This window comes from Sarcophilus harrisii, chromosome 2, assembly GCF_902635505.1.
Source record: "Sarcophilus harrisii chromosome 2, mSarHar1.11, whole genome shotgun sequence".
Lineage (NCBI taxonomy): Eukaryota > Metazoa > Chordata > Mammalia > Dasyuromorphia > Dasyuridae > Sarcophilus > Sarcophilus harrisii.
The window spans coordinates 135,183,089-135,200,771 of NC_045427.1; the positions used below are offsets into that span (position 1 = coordinate 135,183,089).

Sequence of the window (17,683 nt, forward strand, 5' to 3'; positions counted from 1 at the left end):
GGTGAGAAAGGAATGTTCTGGGAGAAAGGGAAAGGGAGAAATAAAATTATGTAAGTTATCTAACATTTTAAAAGGGGCAAGAAAAAGCTTTTACAATAGAAGGGAGGAGAGGAATGAATGAACCTTTCATCAGAATTGGCTCAAAAAGAAAATAGCGTAACACTCAATATAGGTATAGAAATCCATCTTATATTGCAGGAAATAGGAAAAGGAACGTGATACAGGAAGGAGGAAGGGTGATAAAAGAGGATATATTGGGGGAGGAAGCCGTCAGTAGCAAAACATTTTTGAGGAGGGACAAGGTGAAAGGAAAGTGAGAATAAATGAAGGAAAATACAGTTAGCAGTAATAATCGTTAAAAGAATTTTGAAGCAAGGTTCTCTGATAAGGCCTCTTTCTCAAACATAGAAGAAGCTGAGGCAATTTATTTAAAAAAAAAAACAACAACATCAACAACCATGCCCCAATTGATATATGATCTATGCCTAAAGGACTATAAATTCAATGCATATACTTTGACCTAACAACATTGCTAGGCATCAGTACCAAAAGAAAAAAAAATTTTTTTTCAAAAGGAAAATGACCTATATGTACAAAAAATATGTCTTCTCAGCGCAAAAGAAAAAAAAATGGAAATTGAAGGGATGCCCATTAAATTGGGCAATGGCTGAATAAATTGTGGTATATGTTTGTGATGGAACATTATTATTTTATAGGAAATCATGAGCAGGATACTCCCAGAAAAAATTCTAGAAAGTCCTCCATGAACTTAAGTAAAATTAAATGTATTGTATACAAGATAATAGCAATGTTCTGGGATGACCAACTGTACAATGACTTTGCTATTTTCAATAGTACAATGATCCATGACTACTCTGAAGGACTTATGATGAAAAATTCTATCCATGTCCAGAAAAGGAATTGAATGTGTTTGAATATAAATTGAAGCATTCTCTTTCTTTCCCTTCCGCTTTCCCTCTCTTTAAACTTTATTTTTTCTTGAGGGTTTTTTTTTTTCCATTAGGTTGAGAAATCTATGTTTTCTCTCACAATATGACTTTTATAGAAATGTTTCACATAACTTTGCATATGGTTTCTTAATTGGAAGTGGAGGATAAGGTAGATAACCTGGAACTCAAAAGTTTTAAAAAATAAATGTAAAAAATTATTTTAAATGTAACTGGGGGGAAAATATTAAATTTTTTTAAAAAGAAAAAACTAAAAAGTTATTGTATTGCTTTTTATCCTTTGTAGTTCTATTGCAGTGACTCTGCAGGTAGCATAATTCCCTGGGATAGTTAACTGAGAAGATGAATCACTATAAATTATTAGGAGCCTTATTTCCAATCAAAAGTCTTAGACTTTACAACAAAATAGCTTGAATTAAAGTAATGTGTTTAAAGCTACATAAAGAGAAACATTTGCTGTAGCATATTTTTAACATACCCAAATTCTCTTGCTTTATTCTTTTTCAGCTGCTGTACTGAAATATGAGAATAATATCATGAACATCAGACAGTTTAACTGCTCTCCACACCCCTATTGGCTTCCAAACTTTATGGATGTCTTCACATGGTCTTTGCCTTTTGTTGGAGAGAAAGGTAGGATAAATATATTATCCAGACCTCCTTGTGCCTAAATCAGTGATTAAACACAAAGTAATATGTATTCATAGCCCTTGTTTTATTCAATTCAGTTTATTATTGAAAACTGGGGTTTTGGTTTTTTTGTTTATTTTCTTTGCTGTATATTCTAGGTATATTTAGTGTTTTGACTGATCCTTAGTTTTAATTGTAGTGGATTACATTTGATTTATTTATAATAGCTATTTAAAGGAGTAAATTCCAAACTGATCAAGTAGCTAAAAGTAATAAAGTCTCTACGTGTGCTGAACTGAACATGAGAATCAGTATACCTATGTTTGGATATTCTGTGCATGCCTCATGCGAGCTATATGATTTTGCAGATCATTTCCCTTTAACTTCAGTCTCCTCATCTGTATAATTGGGATGACAATAGTAGTAATTACCAACATTTATGAAACGCTTCTAAGTTTTCCAAAATATAATTCTTTTACAAAGTTGTTGTGACGAAATATCAACTGTAAGATGCCATAGAAATGCAACAATATAATTATTCGTGTATTTTCAGAATTGTATTATTGCATTTGATATAACTATACAAACAATCCTTTTGTCAAGTTTATTGTTAAATCAAATTTTTTTCTTTCTATGTCGATCAATTTAAGATGTTCTGAAAAGTTAACTTACTAATTATTAAATGATTGGTAGACTCTTTGAGGAGACTATAATGGATGAAATGAGATATTTGGTTTTCATAATTTGGAGTATCTGCATGAGATATTTAATATTAGAGTTTCTTTCATATTAAATGTTTAAATTTTTCTTTTTTATCTCTTCACATAGTCACCGAGATGCTGGTTAATATTCTCAACATATGCTCTGATGATGAGTTGATTTCAGATGGTGAGGAGACACTGGAAGGTAAACTTGGATTGTCTTTAATAAAAACCACATTGGGGGATGTCATGCTGAGTGTTCTTGATGTGATTCTGACAAAGTTAGCCCAAAATATTTAAGTACTTAGTATATGGTCAATCTTGTTTGAATTCACAATGAAGTTCAATAACAATTTATAGTATCTACATAAAGAGAAATGAGAAATTGCTTCATGTTATAAGGAAGTGTGCTCCCCTTTATACAGAGAGAACACAGAGGACCTGCTGTATGTTATGAATGCTTTGAATTGTTTTTCAGTAGTGGTGATAGACTGCATGAAGCTAGCCATATCCCTTGCAGAAGCATACATTTGTGCAGTTGGGCCAATCTTAGGAGGGATCACAAAACTGGATTTTACATTATACAAAGCTAACTGATTCAACTTGGTTAGAAGGATTTTGATTTTGACTTTAATAGTTTGATGTTTCAACTAATTTAAGCAGACTAGTTGAGATTCCATTGTAAAAATCCAGATTATTGGAAGCTGCTGCTTCTCACTACATTACTTTAAATTTGTGAATGTTAAGCTTATCTGCTCTTTTTTTTCCTCCTTATTTTAATGTTCTGTGGTGTTAGAAAGCATATTGGTGGGTCTCATACCATTTACATAAAACTATAAAGTCAAAGTATATGTAATTAGGAAGTCTGAAATTTGCTATTCTACTCACATTACAAGAAAATGTCTCTTGTGAGCTGCTTGTCCCATTGCCCTTGTCACATTTCCTCTTGACTTTTTTTTCTCCCTCTCATGAAAACTTAAATTTCTCTTCTCATATTTCTATCTTCATTCCTTGTTTCTTGGTGTCTCTTCTCCCTGAAGATCACTACATTTCAAGCTATCAGAAAGGTACCCAATTAGAATGTGCTAATAGCTTTATACATGCTGCCTGTACCACTAGAACCCATGAAATAATTTTTTTTTAATAGTTGATAGCTGGATAATTGAAGCAGACTCTTCATCCTTTCTCATCTCTTTTTTATTTTAACATAAATGCTTTGTGTGTGTGAATCTTGCTATGATTCTTTAGGATATTGAAAGCTGCAGGGATGATAACACATTTCTGTTTCTGACTTCTGAATGTGGTAATCTGATGCATGCCTGGACCTTCAGTGCATGTTAGATCTGAAGTTTGGCTTGTAATGCCTGGATTATTTCATGAACCTCAGATGACAAAAGACCATAAGGCCTTGCACTCTTTTGTTTTTTTTTGTTTGGTTTTTATGAGTTTTTTTGGCTTCAAAAAGTATCTTACATTCTGTACTTCTCCCACAATTCTGTATGAATAGTTGTCTGTAGTGTAAAAAGATTTCATCAGTTCACATATATGTGGGGCTTAAAGAAATAAAGGCATTCCCACTAGGTTCAGGATAGTATACATTGTGTTTACATGCAGAAGAACCTGTTTGAATGATCACTTGCCATTTGTCAGGCACAATCCTGCATCCCAAGATGTCCATCGGCAATCAGGAGAACTTTGTTTCACCAACTGTCTTTATGTTTTTGAGGTGTGTGCATATGTATGTAAATGTGTGTTACATTGTTTTATTATGTGTTATCCTTTGCCTGCTGAGATCTATCAAGAGAACCTTAACCTGAGACAGACCCATCCAATTTTTCTTTCTTTTTTTGTCTCTCCTCTCTTTTTAAAAATCTCATCCTTTCCTGTTATTTTGTTTCTTGTCCTTTCGGATTCTGATTTCTTTAGCTCTCCCCAGGGTAAATAACTTAAGATTTCATTTCTCTCTTTATTTTTAAATCTGTTTTAGTTAAAGCAGGATTCTTCACACTGACCTGTTTTGTTTTGTTTTGTTATTTTTGAAGCAATCTGTTGGCCCTCAAAAAAAAAAAAAGAAGAAGAAAAAGAAAAAAGGAGGACTTTTAACTTGATTGCTCTTTCTGTTCTCAGGAGCTGCATCACTTCGTAAGGAGATCATCAGAAATAAAATCAGGGCTATTGGAAAGATGGCACGAGTGTTTGCAATTCTTCGGTAAGACCTCAACTGTAATATATAACAGAAAGAGGGGGTTAAATTTGATTAATGCAAACAAATTGAGTTGGGCCATTTTTTACATTTTGAAAAATAAAGTTTTCATTGCACTCATGATTACAGTGGAAAGATATAACAGTATCCTCTTTCTCCTGCCTAACCCCCACATAATTGGCTTTGGAACTAGTATAGTATACCTTCCATTTTTATTAGATTACCACAGTTCCTGTCCTGTAATTCTTATGGTTTCTGAAATAACAAATTAGATACTTCCACATATTTCTTTCCCACAATATAGTTGCCATACAGTATAGTTGTCATTTTTAATGAGATTTAGTTAGGATTCTTCCAAGAGCCTTAAAATGGAATTTTAATATAATATAATATTCTCAAAATAATACCACAATAGGCTATGAATCTATGTTTCTTATTTTGGGGGGACTGTTTTTCATGTGTGTGAAATTGTATGAGTTTTTTTGGTTATTCTTGGCTTTTGAAAACACAAAAACTGGTGGTAGGGGTAATACAATCTATTATAAGTATCATAAAAATCAATTTTAGAATTATCTTTTTTTGAATTAGAAGTTAGTGTCAAAATAGGGTCCTTTTGTAGTCATCTCTCATGTAGCTCAGATCTACTTGACTATATATGTATATTCATCTAGCCCTAGAAGATAGAAATGAAGGAAGGGAAAAAATTGCTTCCTCTATTCCTTTTTAGTAAATGATAGAGTAGAAGAAATATTTCTGTCTTCAGTGCTGCCCTCAAGTTTTTGTTTGATGTGCTGAATAGGATATTCCTAAGAGTTAACCAAATGTTTTTATTCCTTTCTAGAGAAGAGAGGGAAAGTGTGCTGACTCTCAAAGGACTGACTCCTACAGGTACACTACCTCTGGGTGTCCTCTCAGGAGGAAAGCAAACCATTCAATTAGGTGAGTGTAGGAGAAATAAGTGTCTCTTCCAGAAAGGATAGAATTTGTACTCCCAACCATTGCCATGTAAAATGAAAGCATCTCAACTTCTCAGCCTGGAAATTATAAACCTTTTCCATAATCCTTTTCTTGATGTCTTGCTGAAGAGTTTATTCGTCTTCTAACAACCAGATTCTTTTATGTGGCCACTTTCCATAGTATCAGTTCTATAGGTGTAGGAGGAAACCTCTTCTAAGTTGAGTCTCTTGTGAGGTCTTGGAATAAAAACGTTTAAGACTTGGTAGAAGTAAGAAAAAAATCTAGATTTAGAGAGGGAGGAAGAAGACATCAGCTAATATTATTGGATGTCTATGATAGACATGAGAACTGAGCCTTGGACATAAATATTGCTGTTTGTTTTTACCCACTTTTAGTTTTATTCAAACTTTTCCATTTAAAGTTTATGTTAATTACCTCCTATTTGCAATCTTCACCACAGAAGTTCCATTATAATGGGCTCTTAGGAATTGGCCCTTTTATAACTATCTGAAAAAAAAAATTTTTAATAAGAAATTGAATTCTTCATCCTTAAATCTAATGATAAACCATAGCTTGGATATGCAAGTCTTTTTTTGGACATCTTACTATATGCTTGTTTGATTTGAAAGTTGACTTAAAATGCCTAATAAAACTGTCTTTTTTCCTCTTAACAATTGTATAATTTTTCATTGAATAGATTTGTAAGATTTAGAGATTGAAGGGATTTTAGAGATGTAGATAAAAGCTAAAAAATTTAAAATTTTTTTTAACCCTCTCTATAAGTAGCTAACTAGAGTCTTTTTACTCTACCAGCATTTTTGTAAACTTTGATGTCACTAACTAGAGCTTGTCATTTTTATCATACCCTAATCTGAGCAATTTTGAGCAAACTGAACTCTATTTTTAACATATAACTTTATTTATCCTCTTTAATCAGAACAGCCCAATGTGATTCAGAGAGTGTGGGAAAAGATCACAGTAGAGGGCCACTTCCTATAATAACACTTCCACTTCCTAACAAAAATAAGAAATTATAACTGTATTGAACTGTCAATGGGGAAAATATTTTTAAACTTTAAGAGACCAGAGAAGCCAAAGCATTCCTATATTTAAGAGCTAAGATTTTAAAAGCTTGTGCCTGGGTGTTTTGGGCATTTTATATAAGCATTTAATAAATTTTGATAAATACCAGGCATTTTATGGTGTGGATTTTCACATTTTAAAAAGGTATATTTTTCCAGTTTCTCTTATTTTATTGATTCTGAGGTCATTAAGTGCAATGTAATGTTAATCACTTTCTTTTACTTTTCTTATATATATAGTAAATAAAAAGCACAATTTTTTTTCATATGTTATATCCCCTTGCACATCCCAACAACAGTTTAATGGTTCTTAATTATTACTTCTTCCATGAACCCTAGGCAGAGAAGTTTGTTAATTTTGAATTTTAAATTATCCCTCTTTTCTATCACAATGAAAGAGCAAAAGACTTTCTTGACAATTAGCCCTCTTACATAATATGGGTTTGAAATGTCAGCTTCTGCTATGCTTTATGTTCAGAGCATACCATGAAATTTACATCACCACCTGAACAGCCAGAGAAAATAGCTTCTGTTGGTAATTCACTAATTTTCTCTCAAATGCTATTGGAATGAGAAAAGAAAAGTCAGAGTTTCTGTAGATGCAGTCTTTCCTAGGCCTTAGGTTTAATAGAACTCTAGTTAGAGAGCAATAAGGAATCACTTTTCTTTTATTGTTGAATTGGAACAAAGGGGTTCATTTCATTTCAAGTGAACTCTATACATTGAAGCATTTGTGATATTTATAGATAATTTCAAAATAATTTCAAACATTTACTTGACAGACATCAAGGCAAAAATACACAATTGTTCTTTCAAAAATGACCTTGTTTTTTATTTCTTATAATTGGTGTTTCAAACCTAGTCACTTAATTATAAGGACTGTTAGTGAAAGGTTTCCAAGAAGTTTAAAGTAGCTCAACTACTCGGTAATCCTTTCACTTCCTTTTCTAATTGGTCTTTATTATTGACAGGAAAGAATGGGATGGATGGGGATGAATGCATGGATGGATGGATGTTTGGGTAGATGGAACGAACCTGTGGTTTCAGTATTGGCAGCAGAACTGTCACCTCACTCACTCTTTTTCTGTCTTCATTTTTGCATGCCATTGCCCCTGCTGTCTTACAGCCACAATAGAAGCGGTAGAGGCACAGGAAGGTATGGCTAGAATCATCCAAGATCTGTCATCATTTGTTTGTCTTCTAATTTAAAAAAGCTGATTTGACATTTAAGATACTGTCCTATTGCATCACCAGAACTGGAACAGTGAGAAAAGAAGCAGAAGCTTCTCTGGAAAAGCTTATAAAGTGAATCTTCTTTGGTGACATGTATCTATATATAATTAATTATATATAATTAAATATAATTCTCACAAAAAGATGAAGCCTCACTTGGATCTTTATCAATATTAATGTAATCAAAGAAGCTTGAATGGCTGGACAACTGTTTCTGCAAGTGAAATTTCAAATAGTTTACTCCATGTCCCATCTATTATCCCAAGACCTCGTGTTTGATACTACTTGTCCTCTAAATGGCTTCTGGGAAGTTTTTTTGCATCAACATATTTATGTGTCTCCAAGACTTTTAAGAGCAAAGACAAAATAAATAGAAAAACTGATTTTGATAGATTAGCTTGAATGTTGGGGAAATCTCGTGAATCAATCTCACTTTCAAAGAAAAACTAAATTGAACTGGAAATGTTAAGTAAAGGTATATAATTTTAGATAGTTTTTTTAATCCTTTAACTTGAATATTTTTTGTTGAATTTATTAACTCAAATGATAACTTGTCTTGATGGTTAAGAGACTAAGAGGTTAAGTTAGAAATGGAACTCCTACATATACTTCCATATACAATTTTCTTTCTAATTTTTATAATACTTAAGTAATAGAAATATAAAGAAACCATTTTGTTGGCTCTTAGTCATTTCATTTAACTTGCCAAAATTGTGTTTGGCTCTTGGTTGTACAAGATAAAATAACCTTTCTGATCCAAAATTAGCTCTTCTTTAATCTTTGTTTTGTCATGTATGGTGGTTTAAAGCATCTACCCTTTGTTTAATTTGTCCCTATGATTTTCTTAAGAACATTGAACATGTTTCTGGCCTACAAGCAACTCTTTCTCAAATATATTAGGGGCAAAAAAGTTTGCCAGCATTTCATCAAATTTGTGTCTACCACTGACTATAAAGTTTTTAGAAAAATTGTTTTCACCAATTCACCTTTGGACTTTTAAGGATGCTTCTGATGAAGCAAATAAAATTGGCACACTTCTTAGTGTCTTTTTCTCCTTTACCAGATATGTACTTGGTAGCCCCTAATATGTTCTTTAGGAGAGTTTGGTGTGTGACCAAATTTTTGTTTTTAAATCCATCTACCCTCCATTTGTTGAAACTAAAATTATTATTCCTGTTCTTTCTAGCAATCCGAGGGTTTTCACCCCCTCACAAGATCCGAAGCTTTGAGGAGGCTCGGGGCCTGGACCGGATTAATGAGCGCATGCCCCCTCGAAGAGATAAATCATTCCCTGAGGGGCCAGTAGCAGTGCCGGCAAATATAGTGTCAAGCCGCTCAGGGTCCAAGGGCAGCTCAGTGACCAAGGGCAGCTCAGTGACCAAAGGCAGCTCAGTGACCAAGGGCAGCTCAGTGACCAAGGGCAGCTCAATGACCAAGGGCAGCACGTCTAAGAAAAGCCAGTAATTGGCAGTAAGCAACTACTGTGGTACCATGAATGAATCCAAAACTTAAAAACATATTTTATTATTTATTATTGGAAAACAAAAACAAACTGAAACCTGGAGACATGTTCATGATGCAGTCTGCATTCTGTAAGAAAGGTGACCATTTTGTAAATTTTTTTTAATTTATGTTCAATATAAAAAGTCCCGTCTTTTTTCTTTTTTTTTTCTTTTTCTTTGTAAAAATTTTTAGAAATTGGTCTGATTGATAGTATACACATGAAGTATTGTGCTATAGGTAATGCCTGTCCACTATTCCCCCACCCTTTGTGTAAGAGGGCCTTTGGAAATCACAACCCTGAGTTTCTGATTTGAATAAGTCAGCTAGACCTCTCCATTTTTTGAAAAGAATATCTTTTATTTAAGTTCAGCTACTTTTTGCTAGGTGCATCTACTTCTTTAGACATCAATATTGAAGGTCTGACAGATCATGGTAAACTAAACCTGTTTCTCTGATTGTAAAAAATTTGATTGGAGTTTAACTTTAAAGTGGATAACTCCAATCCTAGGAATAACTTAAGGTCCACAGGGTGTATTTACCATAATGGCCTACTTTCTTCTGGACTCCAGTTCTTTTTAATATAATTCTATGGAGCAAAAAATAATCATCATCATATTAAAGGATTCTCTTAGGATTACTTAAACTTGTCAATTGAAGTACTAGAGTGATTGGTTTAAGTTTTCCCTTTAAGATTTTGGGAGGGAGAAGTTTCTAGAAAATCTCATGTAGCTAGCTATCAGCTATCATTGAATACATTCAGACATCTGCTTCCATTTTCATGCTCCAAATGAGCTGCTATGCTCTTTCAACAAAGAAATAGTATTTCTAAATGTTTTCTAAATGCCCTCTTCAAAACATTTTTACAACTAAAATCCTTTTCTCTATTCCATGATTGTTCTTTTCTTCTCAATCCTCCTTCTAGACATCCTCCTTTGTTTGTTTTTAATATTTTCTACATTTCTGATTAAAACTGGGCCAATGGAAATTGAATCTAGGGTTACAGGAACCCCCTGTGAAATGTAAACTTGGATGAACAACTTTGGTTTTATGAATTTGAAAGAAAGAGGTTTTACCACACTCTGAATTGACCATTTGAATTATCTTTCATAACCCTTGATGAATCAAACACTGTGTGATCATCATTAGACAGACAGCCTTTCCTGTCTGTCTTCTACTTGCAATAACTTTTGAGTTCACCATCACCTGGTAAATACATTTTAAAGGTCCTTCAAGTGTCTAATTTTGGTTGAGAATGGACTCTGGTGTCTTGCTTTAATAGCTATTACTCGGCTTTTTGCTGTTTGATACATTCTCATCAATGCTTAAAAAAATGAAAATTTCAGAAATTCCTTTGATTCACATGTTGAGGCAGGGTCACCTCAACATTGATGCAAATATCTTATATAATATTAACATATGTTGGCAGTTTTAAGGATTTCAAGGGTAAGTGGGAGATTACAAAGAAACCCCTTACTTTCTTTCACTAGGAAATGCCCTGTTTTTCCCTAATATTTGTACTGATTATATCCAATTTTCTCCTTTATAACAATCAAAGATCATCAGGGTGTATTTGATGATTTAATACTGTGGCATGGATTTCTCTGGTGGTGTAAAGATGATAGAAGTAGTCTAAAAAGGGAGATAAAAGGTCTCTTTGTTGTCTCTGGATTAGAATTTTGTAAAGGAATTGGGGAAGGACACTTGAAAACAATATCTTTTTTATATCCTTTGAGGAAGTTGATCAACTGGACAATCCTCATACCTTTTTTCACAATATTGGAAAGGATCACTGTCTTTGGGAGAGCTCAACTAATAAAGTTGCAAAGTACAATGAGAGATTATATGTATTTGAAAATGAAAATCATTCACCCTTCCTCTCTTATTCATTAGGAGCATAACCATGGGAAACTCACCCCACAGAGGGCTTTAAGTGTTTGGGTAATAATGACTACAAATGCTTCATTTGCCTCTTTTGAAGAGGCTACCATGAATTGGGAGTCATTCTTTGGTCAACTTTCATGGATAGGGCATAGTACTGATCTCAGTTCTCTGATTCATTTACTGGCTAACAGCAATGTAAACAAGAAAAAGATCTGAGTGAGTTCTTTACCTCTTTTGGAGATTATAGTGACTCTTGAATGAAAAGAGCTGGGAATTTGATAGAATATTGAAGGTAATTTCTTTGGTGTCTACTTTGAAGACTCTAGGGCAGAGCCATGGTGAAGTTGGGGGTTGAGTTTCTTTTTTCTGTAAAGTAAGGATCTTAGATAATTCATGTGCTGATACATGCAATTTTCACTTTTAACCATAACAGATTGGTAGACCTACTAACTTGAAGAAATTTTCAGTGAATAGGATTTTCTCTTCACTCCATATTTCACTCAGGATAATCCATTTTAAGCATTTAAAGTTTCCATCTAACAAATTGCTCCTAAACAGATCAAATGATTTTCTGCTTTAATTTTCACATTCTGTCAGCTTAATTTTTGAGTTAGTATTTAAATAATCCAGAAAACAATCCATCACTCTCCTCAAGGTGGTGGCATTGCTCTGTGAGTATACCAAAAAAACTTTTTTTTAACAGGCTCTAGAAGAGGTGAACAGATTTCCCTGTGACTTGTCTAGAAGAAATGCTATTAACTCTACTTCTCTAAGTAGGCAAGATTTCCTTTCTTTGTGTGTTTTTAGAAGTGAAATATCATAGGAATCAAATTCACCTTTTGGTTCTATTCACAGTCTATGAAAGATCAAGTTTGAAATAGTTAGTTTTCTCCCAATATTTTATTTTATTTACATGTAAAGATAGTTTTCAACATTCATTTTTGTAAAATTTTGAGTTTCAAATTTTTTCTCCCTCTCCCTTACCTCACCCTTCCCCAAGACAGCAAGCAATATGATATAGGTTATACATATGCAATCATTTTAAATATATTTCCATATTAGTCACATTGTGAAACAGAAAAAACCACAAGGAAAAAAAGAGCAAACAAATGGGAAAAAAAAAAAAGTGAAAATAGAATGCTTTGATCCACATTCAGTCTCCATAGTTCTCCCTTGGACGTGGATGGCATTTTCCACCCCAAGTCCAAATGGACAATTTGTAACATAAAAATAGCCTATCTTTCTAAAAACATTCGATTTTTGATGCTTGGTGATAAGGCAGATGGCGCAATTACTTTTTTTTTTAAAAGAGTTTTATGTTAGGATAAGAGCAGCCTAATTTTTTCTAAAAATGTGAAAAAAATGACAGGTATTCTTCCATAAGACAACTCCTGAGACAGTGGTAATTGTATTGACCAAAAGGGGGAAAGGTGTCAGATGTTTGTGGCTGTTAGGCCTCAGAATCCCATATAGACATCACACATATTTGGTTTGTTTTCATCATGAGCCATTGAGACATACTGTCAGTGTGTCTCTCTAGCTTTTGAATAGTCTTAATTCTAAAAGTTAACATCCCAGTATTTTTCAAGATGGAGAAAGAAAGGCACTTGTTTTGGCAAATGTTTCTATATCTCTAAGAAGGAAACTTTTTAAATAGCAGTATAATTTTGAGATTTATCCACTTTGGAAATGCCCTTCCCATCTCCCTCTTATTTAATTGAGTTAAAAAAAAAAAAAAAAAAAAAAGCCATTAAGATTGAAGCTACTGTAGCTCAGAAGACTAGTGAACCTCAAAAGATTGTAACAATATAAACTTCAGTTTAGTTTAGAGGTAAGTATATATGCATCTAGTGATTATTACCTATCAGTCTCTATCTCTCAGAGAATAGTATATTTGGAATCTGTCCCTCTGACCATCTTTATTGTAAGCAAAATTATAGCTTATATCCAAGATTTCTGACTGCTTACTATTTAGATTTTTTAAGTATTAATCATCTATGTGGATAGGAGAAACAAGCATATCATTATGTAGCATTTAAGTGGGTTCTAGATAACAAACTTGTTTAGGAAGAAAATGTGTTCACTAAGAAGACATCATTTGAATGCTGGTACTAAAGTGATTGTGCTGCCCGGAGCCAGAAGGTTGACTGATTCATAAATTTCCCAAATGAATTATCAGGTGTTTCCCTCTCTTCTCTGTGATGGAAATTTATTCACTATTCCATGTAGACCTATTGAGATAATATCCTAGTATTCCCAACACTGGTTCTAGTTGCTATGGGAACATTAAAACCCAAATTCCTTCTCTTTCAAAACATTCACCCCACCCAAATGAAACAGAGTTTCAGAGAGAGGGATGATGAGCTGTGGACCTGGAGTAGTAGGTATGAGACTAAATTTTGCTAATAGTGATTATAACCATAAAGCCCTACTTTGTCTAAAATCTGTCTTGAATCTGGATTTCCTGCTGTAAAAGAGAATGTGGAGACATGTCTTTAGAACAGAGAGCAGCCCATGAAGGACAGCTGTCACTTTCTTTGTACTTACTATTTGTTTTTCTTTAAAAAAAAAAAGTGTGTGTGTGTGTGTGTGTGTGTGTGTGTGTGTGTGTGTGTACACTTGCTGTCTCTTTCTCTCTCTCCAGAAATAAGGAAAAGAGTTTTCCATAACAACTTAGAGAATAACATTGAAGCATTCCGCTGTCCCTTCATTGTTACTCCTTGTAAACTCCCCCAGGGGAAGCAGGAATGGGCTGTGTAGAGAATTGCTGGTTATCAGGTAACAGTGCAGTATTGTGCCATTGACAGTAAAAAGCAGCCTACCTATTTAGTTTTTTGAGATTTGTAACCAACCTATATCTAGCCTGCAAAAGAGAATAAGAAGATAGTCTTTATATTAAACAATAGCTATCTTTTCATACCCAGGTACAAAGTTCCACTGGGTAGAAGATTCCTTGTAGGACAAGCGCAACGTTTTATGTCTCTCAACAACTTGGACAAAGAAGATTATTTGTTAGATTTGGTTGAGAATGGTTCTGGGGTTCGCTCCTTCAAACCCTCAGGATAGTCTTAACATCAGCAATTCATTTATACCGACACACAGCCTTACCATTGTCAACAAATGGCACTCTGAAGTCTGTTCCTGTCCCTCTCAGAGTTCCCTAAACCTGTCTTTTTGCATGTTACAGCAAAGTGCACGTAATAAGGAGGGAGCTTGCAATGGGCTTGGGGAACAAAGGTAAATTTTTTATCTTCTATCAGAGAACTTTTACACTGATGCCATCCCAAACATCTTTCTTCAGACACTATGATCAGCAGGGATTTTTTCTTACAGATTTTTCAGTCAGCTCTCTTCCAAGAGGATCCAGAACTTACCTACTTAAATGACTTGCATAAAAACACATGGTAGTAATACAAGTATTTTTTTAAGGTTCTCCTGAATGATGAATTACATGCCTGTTCCTTGGAGATTGCTTCCTTTTTCCTGTTTTTGTTATATTAATGACAGTGATGGAAAATGTTATTTATTGGCAGAAATATTTAATGATTTTTTGTGAATGAGGAATGAATTTGTTAGAACTGTCTTACTGTAAATTGGAAGACCTTAAAGAGAAAAAAAAAAAGACAAAAAAATTCCCATCTTTAAGATTAAACAACTTCACTGGCTTCTGGCGTTTTTTTTTGTTTTTTGGTTTTTTTTTTTTATCCCATGGTGCAGGCACTGAAATTTGGTTTCTTACTCAATTTATCATTCAGGAAGTTGAAAAAAAAAAGCCCAAGCTTTGAAGTCTGAAAAGCTGATCTAGTGACATTGCCAAGAAATTCCTTGCCCAGGGGGTTCGGCAGTGGTCATGCATCAGAAATGCCTGAGGCTTTGCAAGGTTTCCCAGCTGTCCCACAGTGACTTCTCAGGTCCTTTTCCCTTCACCTGGCTCAGTATTAGTAAACTTCTCAGAACCCTTTTCTCTTCCTTTGGACTGAAACAGTTCCACCCCCTCCTTCCACCTCTGGGTGACATTACCTACGCGTGCATTCTGATGGGCTTTCACCAGCAGAGGCCACTATTATAAAAGCATCCTGGGCCTCAAGCTCTCCTGATAACGCTGAAAAGGATTCTGAGATTTAACAATCAATGAAAAACTGAATGTGTAGGATCTTGGGAATGGATGTTTAAAGTAACCAGATTTCAGATATGCCAATGCACATCTCCTCCTCCTGGAAAGGAACCAGGGAAGAGATGCACCTTAACTGCTCTGAAGAGGTGAACTTCCTCTGAAAAGTAAAAAGAGGGTTGTCATGGTGGCAAGCATAGTGTCCCCTGAGTAAAACAGAAGGAGATAGGGACTGGGTTATTGATCAGGGGCTTTCGTGGTGGCTGCCATATTAAGGATGGCATTGCCTGGAATGGGATATTGCGTGGCAGTGCCAAGTTCCAGCACATAGAATGTGCTTTAAATTTGATAAAATTTCATCTTATCACTTGCTGTATAGTTTGAGGCATCCTGACTGATGTTATTGTACCTCAGTCCTATAAAATAGAAATATTAATAGTAATAGCATTTTTATAGCACTTAATATTTGCCTGCCAGGCACTGTGCTAAGCTCGATATATTTAATCCGCACAATTATCTGGGCAGTCAGATGCTATTATCCCTATTTTACTAGTAGAGAAACTGAGGCATTTTAGTCCATTTTACCTGTTTGGGAACTGCCTTTGTGAAGCCCTGTCCTGTCCCTTGCATAGGAGGCCAGTGTAATTCTGATTGTGGAGTGTCAGTAATTATAAATCAGGGCAGTCTGATTGAGAAGAAAGCAAGACTAATTTAGTGACCAACACAGATACTTTCCAGCTTCATCCCTGCCCACCTTGCTAGGAGAGCAGACCTAGGTGGATCAACCAGTGGTAAACTCGCTGTGGTCAGCCGAGTAAGGGCTGTAGAGGGGACTCAAGTCAGAAGACCCAGGTGTTAATGCTGACAAGAATCACTCTTCCTATGACCTTGGCAATTACTTCAACATTTGGAGCCAGTTTTCTCATCTATAAAATGGTATTAAGACTATATGACCTCAAAGGTCCCTCCCAATCCTGGATCTGCTTTCTTGGGAATAATTCACATTCCCTGTCCTCAAAGTAGCTTACATTCAACTTGGGGAGAAAAGTGCATTCAAGTACCATAATAAAGAAATAGAATAAAGAGAACTGCAAAGTAAAGTGAAAGATTGACTGCAGCACTTATTAAATGCCTGTGGTGGGCTCTAACTCCAGGAGGGAAAAATACTGTCTGGATACAAGTAGTATGGTCTTCTCATTGAAGCTAACACAGATAATAATGGAAAGAATTGAACAAATATATGGAGTCAAGAAAATTAAATTATTACTGAAAACAATGAATCTGAACTTGGCAGGAATGTAGAGTTGTGAAGGAGGAAGAATGGTATGAGAAATGACTGAAAGGGAAGATTGGTGCCAGATTTAACATTAACATTTGCCAAACCACCTGTCTTCTCTGTAGCAGAGATGCTTTGGATTGTTTTGTTTTGGGTTTTTTGGTGTGTGTGTATGTGGTTTATCAGTAATGTCCTCATTTGTCTTTTAATATTCCAATGTGAAAATCATTTATTTTTATTGATGTAGGTAAGTAATTTTTCTAGCAAAATGCAGATAGAAATTCATTATTGCCAGCTCATGAATGAGGAGGGATGATGATAATGTGACCTCCCAGCATGAAAATGGAGCCACTTGCAGCTGTTCTTCCAGAGTATTACTGAAAGTTTGCTTTCTCATGGTTATTTTTTTTTCTTTTACTACCATCCTTCTGTCCCCAAGTGAGCCTTCAAAATTTTATCCTTGACCTCTTGCTGATTTCAATTGCTTCCTTGGGTTCATTTATCATCTCCATGCAAATGTTCTCAATTTTATATACCCAGCCCTAGTCTCTCCATTGCAATTCAGTCTCACATATCTTAACTGCTTGCTGATCACATCACTGGAATCCCCCCCCCCCCATTTCCCTGTTTCTATCCATCCAATCACCTGGGTCCAAAATCTGTCATTTTTCTTAAGAATGAAGAATTTGACTTAATCAATTGCCAAGTTTTTGCTCATATTTTACCACCATTCTAGCACTGACCTTCATGTTCTGCCTAAACTATTGGCATGGCTTCCTAACTAATCTTCCTGCCTCCAATCTTTCCCCATCTTCAGTGCACCGTACAAAGGCTGCCAAACAATTTCCCTGAGACAAGTCTTACCATGGATTTCCTCAAGAATCTCTGGGAGTTCTCTGTAACCTATTGGATAAAATGAAGTTGCCGCTTGAAGCCAGCCAAATTTGGCCCTGACCTGCCTTTTCAGATTGATATCACATTATTCCCTTAGTGGCAGATCAGCCAAGCGATTGCCATGGAAATGCACTTGTGGTTACCATTCTCTGTGTTCCAGGCTGAACTACTTATGGTTGTTTTCTGATCTCATCCTGTTGTTCTTCACTTTTGGGGAGGCAATCCTCCTTTATTGCTTCCCCTT

The 17,683-nt window shown here is 34.9% G+C and overlaps 1 protein-coding gene across 3 annotated transcripts in view; it reads left to right on the forward strand.

Moving 5' to 3' along the window:
- The window catches only part of PPP3CC (protein phosphatase 3 catalytic subunit gamma), a 124,854-nt gene extending 110,031 nt beyond the window's left edge, over window positions 1–14,823 (forward strand). Inside the window, exons 9-15 of one of the 3 annotated variants that reach the window (XR_004231770.1) lie at window positions 1,476–1,601; window positions 2,427–2,504; window positions 4,427–4,508; window positions 5,344–5,441; window positions 7,668–7,697; window positions 8,961–9,375; window positions 14,083–14,823. Coding sequence is in view for 2 of the 3 variants with exons in the window: in XM_012540040.3 (XP_012395494.2) it covers window positions 1,476–1,601; window positions 2,427–2,504; window positions 4,427–4,508; window positions 5,344–5,441; window positions 7,668–7,697; window positions 8,961–9,238 (692 nt within the window). In the remaining variant the exon portion in view is untranslated. Of the gene's footprint in view, window positions 1–1,475; window positions 1,602–2,426; window positions 2,505–4,426; window positions 4,509–5,343; window positions 5,442–7,667; window positions 7,698–8,960; window positions 11,114–14,082 lie in introns of those variants that run through there. The other 2 variants (XM_012540040.3, XM_012540038.3) reach the window with 2 other exon arrangements.
- Window positions 14,824–17,683: the final 2,860 nt, after the last annotated feature.